Consider the following 17030-nt stretch of genomic DNA (forward strand, 5'->3'; position numbering starts at 1 on the left):
TGCCACAGGAGGTTTAGAGATCTTTAGAAAGATCCATTCTTTCTCAAAGGCTTGTAAAGACATAGCTAGATGCTTTATTTTACACACCTGTGGCAAGGGGACTGAAAACAAGTGAATTCAATGATGATGCAATATGGCCCAGTATTGTTCATATAGAGTGTCTGCAAAAAATAAATATCATGGCACTATCTTATCTGCCTGGATGAGCAGCAATTGTGCATAACTGTTTTCTATTTGAACTCTCAACTTCAAAGAAAGATCAGAAAAATATACTTTGCAATTGCTATTTACATAATTTTTATAATTACATCTCACTGGCACAGGCTTTGTTATATTCAGTTATTATGTTCAACAATTTACTGGTGCTGAAAGTACTACTTTAACATTATCTTCTATGAATGACGTGAACACGTAATGACGATGAAATGGATGAAATCATATCTGAGAAAAATGTCATTTTTATGGAACAACCAAGCCTCCCCTCTCCTCTTCTCTGTCCTGGTACCTTGGCGGCAATGGATGCGGCGGTTATGTGGGAGGAGGAGCTGTCCTCGGTGGACGCCACACCGCTGTCCTTCTTTTCCTCATCTTCCTCCTCACATTGCACACCTTTATCCTCTGTCTGGCGGCGTGGCGAACTGTTTGGAGGTGGCGAGAGGGGCGGTGGTGGTGAAGGCAAGTCCTCCAGCTCGTCTGCTGCCTCCTTTACCTTCACCACTGCGTCCCGAAGAAGGTCGATGGCGTGCGGCAGCGCTGGAAGGATGAACTGGAAGCATTCCTGGAACAGATTAAGCACAGTTGTCCTAATGAGGGTTTAAATCATGGCACAATCTCATCTAATAGCTGCCAGCATGAAGAAAGTGAAGGTTGGTTGAACACATTTGAGTGTTATGACCTGAACCCGAAGGACCTTTTCTGTCGGTGAAAGAACAGATTTACAGTTGACCTCTTTCACACATTTCTGTATCAGTTTTTCAAACCCATGTTGTTTTTTTCCCACTAATTAGATTACGTTTTCTCTTCCTGTAATTTTAAATCAACATTGAAGTAGTGCTAGTTAAACGCAACATTTCCAGGTCATACAGGACTGCCAATATTCTCAAAATTACAGTGTGAACATGATGTTCTTAGGCTTGGAGGCTTTTAATGTAGAAAATACATGATAAAAATGTTAAAGATTAACTTAAATATTAACAGTGTTAGGGAGTAACGAAATACATGTAGCGGTGATATGTATTTAAAATACAAAATATGAGTAACTTTATTCCGTTACTGTTACCTTGTTGAAATAAATGTATTACACTGCGGTCTTTTCCTGTTTCATATCCCCTCTCTAATTTTGGTAATTCCATGCATTGTCGGAAACCCAAACAAATATGCAAATAAAGGCTCTGACAGGAAATCTGAGCGTGCAATGCAAACTCAATGCAACTGTTTGCCAGCAACCAAGCTGCTCTCAGCGTCAAAAGACTCCACCTCCAACCTAAAGAAACATCTGGAAGTAAGTTCTTTTCTAAAAACTAATGTTAGCTTACTAAAACCTCCTTGTTTTGGTTGTGGTAGGTACCTGGGTTATGTGGTGCATTACAACCTGCTAGCTGTAAATAATCATGTGCAGTTCTGAAAGAAGACAGAAGAAAACATAATACTGGTAAAGACATAGTTTTCTATACGAGATCACTGCAAAAAGCGCAGCCTTACCTAATGTCCACCCTACTGTTACTCATTTTATATTAAGATTTAAAGATCTAGTTGGTATTGCTTTCAGAACTGCAGAGGATTATTTGCAACTAGCAGTCTGCGGTCTATGAACTAACCTCAGCTAACACCAGCTAACAACGTTAGCTAGGTGGCGAGTAGCCTTCAGTCACAGTAATAAATCACACAGCAATAGTACATTCATGTAGTTGTAAAAAGTATGACAATATGTAAAGTAACCCAAAGTATTCAGAATATGTTACTCACATTAAGTAACTTAACAGAATACGTTACAAACTACATTTTGGGCCATGTATTCTGTAATCTGAATATTACAATATTGTTTAAAAGTCTCAAGCCATCCTACATTTCTTTAGTTTTTGCTTCCAAGGTGCCATACATACAAAGTGGTCTTGAGAAATAGTTCTCCAAACTTGCTGAAGGTCTCCCAGTTTTTCGCTGAACATTAGTTACTTTTTCACTCATTTCAGTCCAGTCCATGACCATTTTTTTGTTTCTTAAGCCGTTTAACACTGGCCTATGATTTATACAAGCATAAAACAACCATCTAACTCAAGAGAAGACCCAGCAATGAACCAACTTAGCAATAACCTTTTTCAAATTGTATATTTAGCCAATTATTACTGAATATATCACAGTCGGACACCAACAAGGTGATTCCCAAATAACTTTTAGTCAAAAATTGGCCCTGTTCTGTCCTTTAAAATTTGAAGAAACTGGAATCTGCATCTTAAAGCCACGGTCTTAAGAACTACGAAAAATATCCAAGAAGTGCCTGACCCAGGACCTGAGAGATGCATCTGGCCCTTCAGTGGATCCATCTACTGTTCCCTGAAGCTTCATCACAAATGGCCTCAATGGAAGCTGTCAGCCATTCTTAAGGAAGGGAAACATGGAAAAAAGGCTGAGTTATGCCAAATTACTCAAGAACTGACTGAATATTAGGGGCAACAGGTCTTATGCAGTAAATAATCTAAATTTGAAAATTTAATCCATCATGTAATAATATCTGTAAAGTATTTGATTTGCAAAATCTTAATTTTCAGCATGACAATGATCCCAAACACACTGCCAACGCAGTAAAAGCATACCTGGATAAAAAAAGATGCAATGGAGCACTATTAGTCATCGACTGGTCTCACTGGAGCCCAAACCTCAACATTATTGAAGCAGTGTCAGATCATCTTGACAGAGAAAAAACCAAAAGGTAGCCGACATCCATAAAAAAAAGCTTTGAATGTCCTTCAAGAAGCCTGGAAAACTAATCCTGAAGACTAATTAAAGAAATTAGAAGAACACTTGCATAAGAGAGTTCAATATGGTCAAACCAAATATTGACTTTCAAACTCACTACAATTATACAAACTCACTTTTTGCTTGTTTGTCCATGTATGTTCACATATCTTTTAATAATTCCCTGCCCGTAGTCCCCATTTTCCCAACAGTAAATAAATAATTGAGTGATGATTCAAGGCTTTCACCCAGTACTGAGAGTAAAAGTTTATTTAGGTAAAAGGTGGGAGCAACGTATTATCATAGTTATGACAGACGTGCAGGAAGTGATGCATTGACATTCCCGCAGACAGAAGGCTCCTGGAGAAAACATGCCTTAAACATGTGAGGAACGCATTTCCGTAATATACAGTTTGTGAGATTTTAGGGTGCAAACTACTGACCATATGACACACAGAGGTGCGACCTGTTTGAGGCACAAAGATTTCATTTGAGGAAATCACAGTTCCTCTCCCTGGCTACACGTCTATTGGCTTTTGCTCTGGTACTTCCTCTCTGCATCCATCCCAGTTTCCTTCTCCAATGTCTCCATGTATGTGTGTGTCAATGTGCCTGTGGGCTCGTCGGCTAAACGCTCCATTCTCTTCACTCCCAAGACAAGAGCTAATCTGTGAAATTATTTATCTTCCTGTGTATTTCAAGCATGGAGAAGATACATTATTAATCGCCCCCACACTTTACACTGCCCGTGAATGGGCTTTCGGGGCAACTCTTCCACTCCACTGTCTGTTTTAATGTGTACATATCGGAATCCGCATTAAATCTGACAATGCTAACCTCAGCTTGACTGAATTCAAATTTCATAAATCTAAACTGCAATTCATGCATTACTGAGACAGCATTCTCAGCACCAATGTGCATAAACATCAAAAAAGCCAGGCAGGAGGACTCAAAACAGTAGATGAAAGCTAGTCTGTCCTGTTGCGTAGCCGCAAGCTAACCTTTACACCCTACATCCCCATCTCTCGCGTGCATTTTCCTCCAAAACCCCTCAGCAAAATGAAGGCTGTTTATGTCTCTCGCTGCTGAGTTTGAAGCCTACATCTGAGCATGTCTGGAGGATGCAGAGAGAAGGACTGGGTGGGTTTGAGATGTACAGAGGATGGACTCCACTAAAGAATGAGTGAGGATTGTGTCAAGAGCCTGGATATATTCATCCTTTACAGTTTTGCACATTTACAGTTTTTCTCAAATGCTAAAACACATGTCACAAACGTTACCACCAGGTCCCCCAATGTCCAAACACAACACCCTTCTCTAAAGCTACATAAACACAACCACACCTTCCCACTGCAAAACTCAAACTCCCACACCAAGAGAGCAGCTCGAAGCTGTCAAAACTGTAAACACTATACACAGCATTACACACTACAGCAAAACAATTGAAAACACAATGCTCAATTTGTGAGAAGGTTCTTTGTTTCATAACTGCCAATGCATATTTTAGAAACTATACAGTAACGGATCGTCGTAGATCTCTGCAGAGGATTAGGCATTTAGATTTGTGAGTTTCATATGAGTAGTATAAATCTATAGAAAATCCTGCATGTACGTACACTACTGTAACACAACTCAATGCAAAAACAGAATCTATTGCACACAACAGTAATCTTGAAAACATGAACAGGGTGTGAAGTGTATTTACGTTATTCACACCACACACACACCACAATCACTGTGCGGCATCATGTCGCTGAGCTGTTGCTCGCATCTCGTCCGTAATGATGGTGCGAGGTTGTCTTGCTCTCCCTCCTGGACCTTCTCCTCTCCCATGTTGGCCTTCTCCTCTTCCTCGTTGGTCGCTCCTCTTCCTCCTCTCATTTGAACTCCTCTTCCTCATTGGCCTGCTCCTCTTCTTCCAGGGCCAGCTCTTCTCCCTCCTCTGCATCAAATTCCTCTTCCCCTGACTCTGCCTTCATCCATTGTGTTTGTTTGGAACCTTCAGCATACTGTGCACTCTGAACTTGCTTTTACATGTGGGTACAGCATTAGCAACAAGTGTCTTCAATTTTGAGTCATTGTGTGTAGTGAATGATGCCAGGTGTGTTCCCTGTGTTCAAAGATTGGTGACTGTGGCAAGCATTTTGCATCACATGGGCTTTCATTTGAGAATATGAGCAGAGTTGTTTTGCAACATGTGTTTTAGCAAGGAAAAATGTGTTTAGATTTATGAGTACAGAGGGTTGTGTTTTGTGACTTGTGTCTTCATGTGACATGTGTTTATGGTACTGGAATATGGTGGCTACATTTAGTAAATGTGTTTAGACTACTGGTCATTTGGGTTACAGGATTGGCTTTTGTGTTTTAACATTTGAGAAAAACTGTAATACATGCTGGGAATTTTTTCTTTCTTTCTTTTGTTTAGCTACATTAGGAGTGGTTTTTTTCTGCTCTTATTCTCTGTTTTGTCCTGGAGGAGAGTAACTGTCAAGAACACTAAAGAGCAGAATCCCTACCAACAGATCAGAAACACGAGCAGGAGAGAGAAAGAGGCATGGAGGAAGAGGGGAAGGCATTGCTGTTCTGAGAAAGGGTGAGAAAGGATGACAGGAAGATGGAAGGAGAGAGAAAAGTAGTGAGTGAGATGAGAGTGGATGAGATCTCAAGAGATAAAGAGTTTTGGGGTAGAGGAGAGAGAGAGATTCAGAGAGATCTTAAAGATCTCATGGACTATTATCTTGATGTTATCTTCGTTATCGGTAAGTGCCAGCACTGAATTAAATTAAACAGAAATGCAATGTTCATTACGTAAATGAGACGTAATGAACAGAGACTAAAAGGGCAACAGGACAGAACCTAAACACAACTGTGGTCAAAGCTCTCCAAAGCAGTAGAAAAAATGTACTCTAAAGAGGGGACTGACTTTTGAGTCACGTCCTGAAAATAGGCTGAAAATCTCACTCCATGTGTATCTTGTAATTTTATTCTTTTAGTCTGGAAACTTGCAGGCACTTTTTTGCTACCACTTCTCTTTCACAAAACCTAAAAGGAAAGCTGTCCATAGCCTCACACATGCAAACAAACCAAATGGCCTATTTCTTTCTGCTTTAACACTGAGTTGGACTTGCAGACTTTGAATTGTGTAAAATTATGTTTACTTAACAAGAAATGGATGCTTGAACAGCTTGCCTTGCAAAAGTCTTAATTTCCCCAAATCATTTTGAAAAAACCTCTTCAAAAATTAGACAATTAAGCCCCTGTAAGTAAATATTATAATGCCTATAAATGATTAATATTTATTATAAAACTTGGTGATGGTGGCCAGGAAGAACCCCGTTTTTATAAAGGAAGAACCGTTCAGAAGACAGGACTGAATGGAGAGCCATCTATCAAGTCTGGTTGATGAATGAAAGAAAGAAAAGTGAAAAAAGAAGTGCATGGGTAGTCAAAGACAAAACATAAACTATGGGAGCCAGTGGTGGCTTGCAAATGCATAATGGCAGAAACTTGTGGAGGTGAGAAAATAATCTTAATGTATGATGGGACCTCAGCAGCCTGAGCATATAGTAACATAAGTAAGGGATGATACAGGGCCACCTAATCCAGCTCCATCTCTAAAATCTGTTAAAAAATTTAAGTTTGAAGCATAATCTAAAAAGTAGAGAGATTATCTGCCTCTTGAACCACAACTGGGAGCTGTTTCCACAGGTGAGGGGGCTGATAGCTGAAAGTTCAACATCCATGCAACATTTTTCACTTCTCTTTCCCTTCATCACTCAACCAGACTTGATACATAGCACCCCATCTGGTCTGGTCTGCCGAAGGGTCTTCCTTTTAAAAGGAAATTCTTCCTTCCCATCATCACTAAGTGATTACATTGTTCAACAATGTTACATTGTTACATTGTTCAACAATGTAATTACTTCTGTACAGGACAGTGGACACACCCAGTCTTCGAAATATGCATACATACACTGTGTGAAAAATAAAGCTTTTGCATATTTTCCATGCATTAATTTATAACCAGCAAATGTAGAGGTTTTGGCAGTTTGGTTGTCTGGATCATTCAGGTGTGTGTTAATATAATGCCACAATCTTCCCAGAAGTGAAAGACAGTGGTAGCAAAATTACTCCAAAAACAGACTGTGTAATGCTGAGAGACTGCAAAAAACAAAATGCCTTCATCTCAGACTCTAAAGCCTCAGTTAGCATGTTAAATGCTAATGGAGAAAATCTCTACAAAGAACATGCAGCATGGCTTAGATTTGTAAAGTCGCATCTGGACACACCACAAGATTTCAACAAAGTCAAATCTTGTGCACAACTCGAACAATTTCCTTTGGACAGATTAGAAAAAGTAGAAATGTTTGGCACCACATTTGGTAAAATCCAAACACAACATATCAGCACAAACACCACATTCTGTCAATCACGGTGGTTGAGTGGTGATGATTTGGGCTTGTTTTGCAGCTACAGGACTAGGACACCTTGCAGATATTGAGTCGACTACAAAGCATCTTCTAGACCAGATATTCTTGAGTCAAATGTAAGGCCTCAGCTAGAAAGACTATTCTATCATGGGCTGTGCTCATGACTGTACACGCATAGATAAAGCAAAAAGGAATTCAAATGTTTAGTTGTCAGAAATGAGAGGTGAAAATGTTAAACAGTGTATGGCTACAATAAGAAGGTGTAAATCCATGTTGAAATGATATAAAGCTAAATTAATTTGCATCAGCTCTGCAGGTTTTGCTTTCAGTAAGAAACTAAAACAAAATTCGCCCACTGGACAAAAATGTCATTGCACTGTGCAGAAATGCCTTTCTCACTATGGTTTGAAACATTGTTACCAACAATATTATTAGCATATATTTTAATGATGAAGTCAGCATGAAATGAAAGAAATAAAATTGTTCACTTTCCAACTGTAGTGTAACTTTTGCTAAGTTATTCTTTTATGTAGCACTTAAGTAGCACCGTTTGAGAATACATAACATGTCTCCACACTCCAACACGAAGAGAGAGCAACAGCAACCTGCAGTTATATGGTAATGATCAGTTTCCTATCAATTACAGTTTGAATCTAACATATAAAGCTTCTATTAGACTAGATGTGAGAAGAAAAACACTGTTGCCTAAATTATGATACCTAAGCAAAAATGTTAATACTACACCCAGAAGGAAGGATAACAAGGTTGTCACAAGAGTCCAAAAGTAGCATGCTACTGAGCGGCATCATGGAAGATACCGATTTCCAAGCTTCACGTCAACAAATGCGCGTTTGCTGCTTCTGTTTTTTCATGTCTTGTGATTATTGAAACATAATAAAAAAAAAGTACCACTGGCAAATCACTGGAGCATCCTTTCATGTCATTTTCATATCAAAAGTATTTCTACTTTAGTCAGAATGTATTTATAAAAAGCAGTTACAGAACACAGTCCATAGAAGACTACCAGCTTACTGGCTCTGAGGGTAAAACCATGTTCTCATCACCATTATTTCAAAGTGTCTTTACAGTGGAGACAGAATTAAAGCATCAACAACACATATTAATAATTCACTGTACAAAAAAAAGAAAGATCTAAAGTATTTAGCTGAAAACTTGATATGTAAATGCTGCAAATGGACATGCTTTGGATTATATCTGCAGCATAAATGAGGCCAAAGAGACTAAATGAGGAGCTAAAAGGTATGCAGCTGACAGTTGGACACAAGGGGCTTCGTCCGGCTGGCTCAGCTGGACATCCCTGTTATCTTTATGACAGGAGATCATTGTAATAAAAGCCCGCAATGGGCTTCCTGTACCGTTAACTTTAACTGGAGGTTGTTCAGGGAGACACTAATATGGCAGCAGATGGGGAGAGGTGGTGTAATTGATTGAAAGAAATACTAAAATCGATCAGGAGATGCGGGCGTGTAACGAGACAGAGATAGATGTGCAGGTGAGCGAGGCGGAGAGGGTGAAGAAGGTCGAGAAGGAGACAGCAGTAGGTGAAAACAAATTCATGTACAGTGATGGGAATAACGGCGTTACAAGCAACTAACGGTGTTACTTTTTTCAGTAACGAGTAATCTAACTAATTACTATTTCTATTGTTACAATGCCGTTACAGTTACTAACAACAAAATGCTGTCCGTTACTATTTTTCAACAAACAGAAGGTTGAAGATGTGTTCAGCTTACCGCATCTTATATCAGTTGCACGGTAGTAGCTGTAAGTAATCTGGGCGCTACAGCTTCAAGCAGCTGCGCGCGCTCCTGCGGACGGTAATCACGATCACTGTCTAGCACAACACCTGGAGCTAAGGGGGCAAAACGATCGCATGAGTGCTGCTGTTTGACTGAGGAAGAATAAAGTAGTCGTGGTAAGCCAATCACATGACCACTTAAAGACAAAGCAACAACATGATGATTTACCAGTTTTTAAATTGTGTTGATAGGCCACGTAAAACCAGAGTCATGATAAACAATATATAAGCGGTGTTTTTTCCTCAATAGCTTAGTCGCGTTTACTGTCTAAGGACAGCGCTAGCAAGCACTCTCTGCTTATGAGAGAAAAAAACCCAAAAAAACAACAGGCGATAAATAAACAAATATGAGCACATATATGAAATCACATGCACAAGTTATAAACTCAAACCCACAAATTAATTCATTAAACCGTTTTGCAAGCCAGGGCAAAATGGTTCATTGCGTCACTGTTGGCACTGTTCATTTCTGGTGAACATGTTTGGTGCCCTGGTTTGCACCAAACATGCTGGATCCCATATAAACCAAACAATTTTATCTCATGTGGACAAAGAATGTGCTCCCAATATTTATCTAGTTTCTTTTTATTTAGCAACTTTTAATCGTACATTTTTGAGGTAAAGAGAGAGGAAGCGAGTTGCACCGTGTCGCCATGGCTTGTTTTTTTTACTGCTCATACTGTTGTTGTCCTGTTTCCCCTGCTTTTTATCTGTTCACCAAGTCACCTACATCCTTTTCCGTCCTTTGTAAGGTCTAAAAATCAGACTTTTCTAGAAATTATTTTCCGTGTGGAGCCATGCTAATGCAACCCACAGAACTAAAGTTCAGACAGTTCTGGTATACAAAGGACATTTTCATGTTCACGCAAATAGACCTACTAGTAATCACAGGTGTATTCGATTATCTTTCAGTGATCACAGGTTTTCTGACTTTTGTATAAGTGATTGCAGTTGTATTTACTACTAGTTTAATGAGTTTCTGAGTTCTAATGAGTTTGGAGCCTGTCATTGCTTAGAAGCTCTTTGTAAAGATTCTGCTTATCAACTTAGAAGTAATGCAATCAGTGTAATGGCTCATTTACACTAAGTTAAAAGTAGAACAGTAACATCCTTGTGACATCCAGGACATGAGTATGCAATATCCTCAAGCTCTGGGTGACCACTTCAATCACAAGGCACTTGCACAGGTTGCCTAGTCGGTGTGTCTGATTGCAGTCATTAAGTGAATTTGATCACAAAGAGGTATCTAATGCTGGACCAAAAGCCTTCTAGTGATTGATTCGTTCGGTAGCAGATTGCTGCGGTTACCAGTAGTTTGCACAGACGATGCCAGCTATACATGAAGTCTCACCCACTACTCAGTCTACACTAATTTTATCTGTTTTGATTTTATATACTGTTGTTTGTTTGTTTGTTTGTTAATTAGTTAGTTAGTTTATTTGCTTGTTTTATTCAATTTTAAATCATGCTTTTTATTTGTTCTTGTTTCTAATGTCTCTGTAAAGCACTTTGAATCACCTTGTTGTTGAATTGTGCTATACAAATAAACTTGCCTTGCCTTGCCTTACTCACAGAGATAAAATTTATAGAGTCCCCAATTTGCAATTTTCACTCATTTGACATTTAAGTAATGTTGTCCAGAGATGCGCTAACCTTTATATTAAAGCAAATCAAAACATAGAAACATTAAAACATCAGTGTGGGCTTACCATGACAACACAAACACCAAAGTCCACCTGCAGATCAGTCTGCACAGAAGTAATCAATCATTCAAACCGAGCAGACAGAGGCACACAACTACACCATACAACAACAAATCCATATACAAATGGTGCACCTGGTGTTTACACGCACAGGGGTAATGAGTAAATGCAACAGTGTGCAGAATCCAACATAAGATGAGCTTTAGGTGTTACAACATTAAGCTAATGCTGTTCAGGCAAACAGGTCATAGCAAACTAGCTAAAACAATAAATAACCAGAAGCACTACCATGAACTCTGCTCTTTACTTTGTTTCAAAAGAGGTATTTTGCACAGAAAGGTCTGCCTAAAATTTGAAACAAACACAGTTGGATACAGTAACTGTTCAAGAATAATTCACTAAGCTCCAAATTTCTAACTCTACATGGACTAACTAAAATATTTTACAATATGTTTTGTTGGTTGGCAGTAAGCAAACATGTCATATGCAAACAGGTCTAATGATCTGGAGCAACTAGGTTTTACAGGTCAGATAAAACAAATTTAAATTAAATATTAGCCTACAAATGCTACAGTTCCAACAGTGTGGAAAAAAAGACTTTGCAGGGCATTAGGATCAGCATAAAAACATATTCACGCATTTTCAGCATCACAAAAAGAATGCATGCAAATTCCAGTGACAGTGATGTATTACAGTTTGTGCTGCGGCGACTTTGCAGGAGTGCTTCATTCTGCGGTGTCGGTAAAATAAGACTTAAAAGTTTGGATGTATGAAAGACGTGTTCAGCAGAGAATCTGTATAGCACAGAAGCATAGCGTAAATGAAGGCTTGCAGCCCATTTTTAAGTAAAAATGAACACAACCTGCTCCAAACCAGGGTATATACTGTAAAAAAAATAAATAAAAAAATAATGAAACGTGAAAAAGTGTTTGCCTCCTTCCTGTTTTTATTTCCTGATTTGCCAAAAATCATTTTGATGATCCCCAAGACTTTTGGGAAAATATTCTTGTTGAACTTTGTGGAAGGTTTGAGTCCCATTACATCTGGAGTAAAACTAACACAGCATTTGATAGAAAGAACATCATACCAGCAATCAAACATGGTGGTGGAAGTGGGGCTACTTTGATGACAACCTGGACGATTTTCCATATTTAATGCAATCGTAAATTCTGCTCTCTACTAGAAAAGGAGAATGTCTGGCAAGCTCAAGAGCACTTGGGCAGTAGAACAACAGTCCAAAACATACCAGCATAGGGCTTAAAAGGCTAAAAAACAATACAAAACAAAACAAAAAAATCCCCAGTTAAAATTTCGGACTTTCGGACTCTGATTGAGTTCCTTTGGCATGACCTTAAACAGGCCATTCATACTGACCTGACAGGAAGACAGACAGAGAGACAGGTGTGCGCGCGCACACACACACACCCCGAAATCAGCTCTCACGTATAATAATTCAATTGTCAAGTATCAACTGTGGGCTCTTCTATTGTTTCCTAGTCCTTATTGTGATTTTTACTTTTGTAATTCAGCTCTCTTTGTCTGCTAGACTATATGTGTGCCAGCAAACTGTCAGCTTCCCTGCCCGCCTGTGATTCTCCTCTCAAGTTTGCATACCCTGCTTGGTTGCCTTCAATAGCTAGAGACCACCGACTACTTGGACCCCTCAACTCGGCATCCCCTTTTGTGTCTAAACCTTTTAAAGGTGTTTCTGCGTCTGCCAGCACTGGCTTTAAAAACCGTATCGGTCTCACTCTAGGAAGCTTTCACACAGATTGTGATGTACAGTATATATTTGAACCACATAAATATGAATGTTCCTCTCTTACTTCAGGTGAGTCTGTTTTTTTTTGTGTTTGTTTTTTTTACATCCATGTAATGGATGCTTGCGGTGTCTCCTACCTGGGAACCTTTCTTGCTTCCTGGTAAGTTAATAATAAGTGTCTTCCCTCGGATACCACACACAGGTCTGTAAACAGACAAGGGAAAGTTTTAATGAATACAGCGGAACAAAGTGCTGTGAGAAATACGCTCAATTATAGTGACAAATGTGGGTGCTGCTCTTCTTTCACTGTAAAACCAAAATCTCCTTAAATCAAGTGATAAAAATAAAAAAGTGTTATGGTCTTCTTAACCATGAGGAAAGAGGGTCTACTAAAAAAAACCTGCCTAATTACCTGCCTTGAACACTTCTAAATACAGTAATTTTAATGTCAGATTCACAGGACATTTTAACATTAGCTGAGCTGCAGTTTAGTCTGAACTTGGAATCACTTTGAAGGGAAAACTTTCCTCATGTTAGGGTGATAAGAGAATTAAATAATGAAATGAAAATAAAATGTGTTTTGTCGTAACATATTCACTGACATTCCTAAATGTTTCCTCTGACATAAGTCCTAGAACATAGACACTAATAATGAAAAAGACTAAAACTAACACTGAAACTAAAGATTTTCAAACAATAAAACCGAAAAATCAAAATGAAATAAAAATTACTTAGAAAATGCAGTGTTATAATAACTCTGGTGTGTGTGATTCTGCTGTGCTGTCTGTACTAAAAATGCGTCTGACCTGGAAAGCATGCCTAGTGGTGTGACGTTGAGGGATCCCATCAGCATTGCCAGAGACATCCCTGGAGCCTCGCGCTCTATCACCTCCTTAGTGGCCTGGAGAGACAGGAGGAGAGTTGTTAGTGTGATCATTGTCCAGCCAACCATGCGAGCCATGCCATGTCAACTAAAAACATTGCTGCTGTTCCTTCTCTGAGCAAACTGGAGCAATATTCATTAGGGGAAACACTGGAATTATATTATATGCTGTAAAGATCTGATGGTGGTAAACACCTGCATGCTTGAAAGTGTTTAGCTGCTACTGACTCTAATCAGTGGCATAGCATAGCATGACAGAGCTGCACACGAGAAGGCAAACATCCAATCCAGTCTTATCAGACTTAAATAGCCTTTCACCTCCTAACCAATATAAGAGCACAGCAGACAATTGCCAAATGAATTCACAGTGTGCATACTCTAATCTGGCAGCACCTTTGTCTAAACCCAGCTCTTAGCAGAAGCCTCTGAAGTGGATCTCTTGTTGTGTGTTGATGCGAGAAATTGCAAATATAACTAAACAAATCAATAACAATAGAAACCAACTGTATTCCCATGATGTCAGCCAAAGGGCCAGATGCATCTCTCATGTCCTGCTGGTTTTCTTCCCATTTCTTAAGATCATGACTTTCAGATACTGTTCATCTGTTGTAGTTGTTTATTAGGCCTGCCATCCTTTCTTTGCTTCTGAACTCATCCAGTTTCCTCAAAAACTTTAACAGCTGCTTGGGAATCAGCTTGTTGGTGTGAAAATGCTATTTTATGCTTATCAAACGGTGTAAAGTTTTTTTTGTTTTTGCAGATTTAATTAAACAAACGGAACAAATGATGTTTTGACAGGCTGCAAGTAACAGGGTGCCTAAAGACACATTATCTGGTATGTGTGAGCACAACATGGCTTCATCTCTTGAGTTATGTGCTTTTTTTTTTTTTTTACACTTAAATGATTCATAGGTGAGTGTTAAGTGGCATAAAACAATTAGACAGTGGTACCTGAAAGTGGTCAGGTACCAATGTTCAAAAAAAGCCCAGAGAACTATTACTCAAGACCACTTAAAAAGTCTGCAAAATATCAAGAAATGATTGGTGGTTCAATACTTTTGTACAGACTTTTGCTGCCTAAGCAAAAACGACTATAGGAAAAAAATAATATATATAAAAAATGAATAGTATCTCGTTGTTGCCCATAATACGCAAGTCAGACAGATTAAAGGCTATATGGTGGAAACAGCTCTTTATTAAAATATTTGATTTACATTTTTTAGTACACAGATATGTTTATGGGACCAAAGTTGATGCAGCACATTCCTGACAGATAGATGGCAAAAAAATGCCTGGTCCTCCAGCTGTGTGTGTTGGGTGCCCTTGAGTTGAGTGACACTTCAAACGCACCATTAGCGAGGGAGAGGGGAGAGGAAGAACTTCAAAGGAGAGGAGCCACTGGTGAGCATCTCAGGCTTGGACTCAGGAGAGGAGAGGGAGGGAGGGAGGGAAGGGAGAGGGATGAGGAGAAGGGAAAGAGTGTGGGAGGGAACTGAGGAAGAGTGAATGAGAAACAAGAGGGAAGGATGGAGACAGTGAGGGGTTAAGCTCGACTCATACTTCATCGAATACATCACGCAGAATCAAGAAGGCGGAGATGTATGCCTGATGTTCGACTCCACAAATATTTTTGTGGCATGCTTTTGATGAACTCTGCCAGATTTTACAAGTTTTTCTTCACTTATAGACAAAATAATATGTGATTTTGTTGTTTTTTAATTGATATGCATTTGATGACAGTATGAGATGACAGTATATGATGGCAAGTGCAGGTTGAAGAACTCACAACGTAATGTTATGTGATGGAATCTTATTTAATAGGAACCTGAAAAAGATTTCAAATGTATCAAATATCTAAATGCCGAGTGATGATGGTTTGCACGTATTCATGTAAAAGTAAGAAGTCATTTAGTTTTAAATCTTGTAAGAATGGGATTTTTACATTAATAGCTTCAGAAAAAATATGTGCCCTTGTTAAAGTCATACACTGAACACGTCCTTCTTAAAAGAAAGCTATACATCCGGATAAATACCGACCCGTACGTAAGGTTTTGTAAGCATTTGTTTTCTTCTTCTTTTTAACTGTACTTTAAGATGTTTGTAGTGAAGTAAAAACAAGTGCAAAGTGCAGGTTTTTATTATTTGCACTGTTGAAACCCATTTTAATATTCCTGACAGAAGTTGTGCATTTATGTGGATGCAGTAAATCCGTAGCATTCATTTCATTGTTTAGTAGCAGATTTTTAAAAAAATGTTTGTTTTGATCACAAGTTTTTGTTTAAAAGCATATTAAGGAACATTGATCATGTTTTTAAACTGTTATGTATTTAAACAGTTATAAATTTTTACTGTGGTGCACATAACATATATAACATATCACATAATGGGATGTTTTATAACCCCTATATATTACTACCTCTACACCTATATGTTGTCAATACAACGTATTGCAGTAAGATAGTTTAAAATTGGTCTATATAGCATTATTATTGCTTAAGATATTCAGATCAACAATATTAATCTTGTATGAGGGGTTAAAGGTCAAATGTGACATGACATTTTAAATCCTCATGCAGTACTTTCTATATATTGACAATACGCACCACATTTTTAAGAATAATAGTTTAAAGTTTTATGGGATTTTGTCAATAAATCATGAAGTTGACCCTGAACATCCTGATGGGTTAGTGTTAGGCAAATTTTAATAGATTGTGTCAAGTGGGGTCATGTCAACAAGGTTTTATTAGAATTTGTTCTAAACTTTTCGGGCTATCACGTTTTCAGAAAGAATGACACATGAAAACTACCAAAAACATATCCTGCTTGGCAGAGGTAACAAAGCCAGTAAAAAGACATAAAAACAACATAAAAGGTAGAAAAAAGCAGACTGAAGCAGAGAAAAGCAGATGCTTGGTAATGTGTGGTTTTCATAAAGAATAAGGACTTGTACTAGCAGCACATCTACAAGACAGAGTACTAGCAATGAAATATACAGTAACTCAGTTAAACTTCTTCTGTTCATGTCCTTAAAAAGTAAGTAAGACTCACACACCATCTTCTCCATAATGCAAACAAACATTGTGAATAAAACAATTAATGCCCAGTCAGTTCAGGTTTGACTTTACAGTCATTCAGCATTAACTGTCTTGATGGATAGATGCATGAATTGACCAAGAATATATTATATATATTACTCTAGTGATTTGGCGGCTAATGCTGATAAATGTAGATGAAGAGCAAGCTGATCAGATGAGGATTTATTAACATTCAGAGAGCTGAGACAGGGATTATTATAGTCAGTAATGGATGCAATGTAAAATTCAGTAACATGTAGTGTTTAAGAATAAATTAACACTTACAGCTAAGATGAGATTCACACTTACACATCTTTTTAAGCATTTGAAAGCAGGTACAGAGTAATGAAATTACTGGTAATTTGTTAATAAAGTGTCACTGTTACTTCTGTTATAACTAAAAGCAA

General features: G+C 38.4%; 1 protein-coding gene across 8 annotated transcripts in view; it reads right to left on the bottom strand.

The window, feature by feature from the left end:
- Positions 1-17030, bottom strand: part of gphnb (gephyrin b) — a 110530-nt gene that overhangs the window by 43261 nt on the left and 50239 nt on the right. For all 8 annotated transcript variants that reach the window (XM_085432133.1, XM_085432132.1, XM_085432131.1 and 5 more), the window contains exons 5-7: positions 13473-13567; positions 12804-12870; positions 506-778 (exon numbers count right to left, since the gene is read on the bottom strand). In XM_085432133.1, coding sequence (XP_085288259.1) covers positions 506-778; positions 12804-12870; positions 13473-13567 — 435 coding nt within the window. The remainder of the gene's footprint in view (positions 1-505; positions 779-12803; positions 12871-13472; positions 13568-17030) is intronic.

The sequence above is a fragment of the Copadichromis virginalis genome, linkage group LG15 (genome assembly GCF_057382275.1).
Source record: "Copadichromis virginalis isolate Kocher_CV1m ecotype Utaka linkage group LG15, C_Virginalis_male_GT1.1, whole genome shotgun sequence".
Taxonomy (NCBI): Eukaryota; Metazoa; Chordata; class Actinopteri; order Cichliformes; family Cichlidae; genus Copadichromis; species Copadichromis virginalis.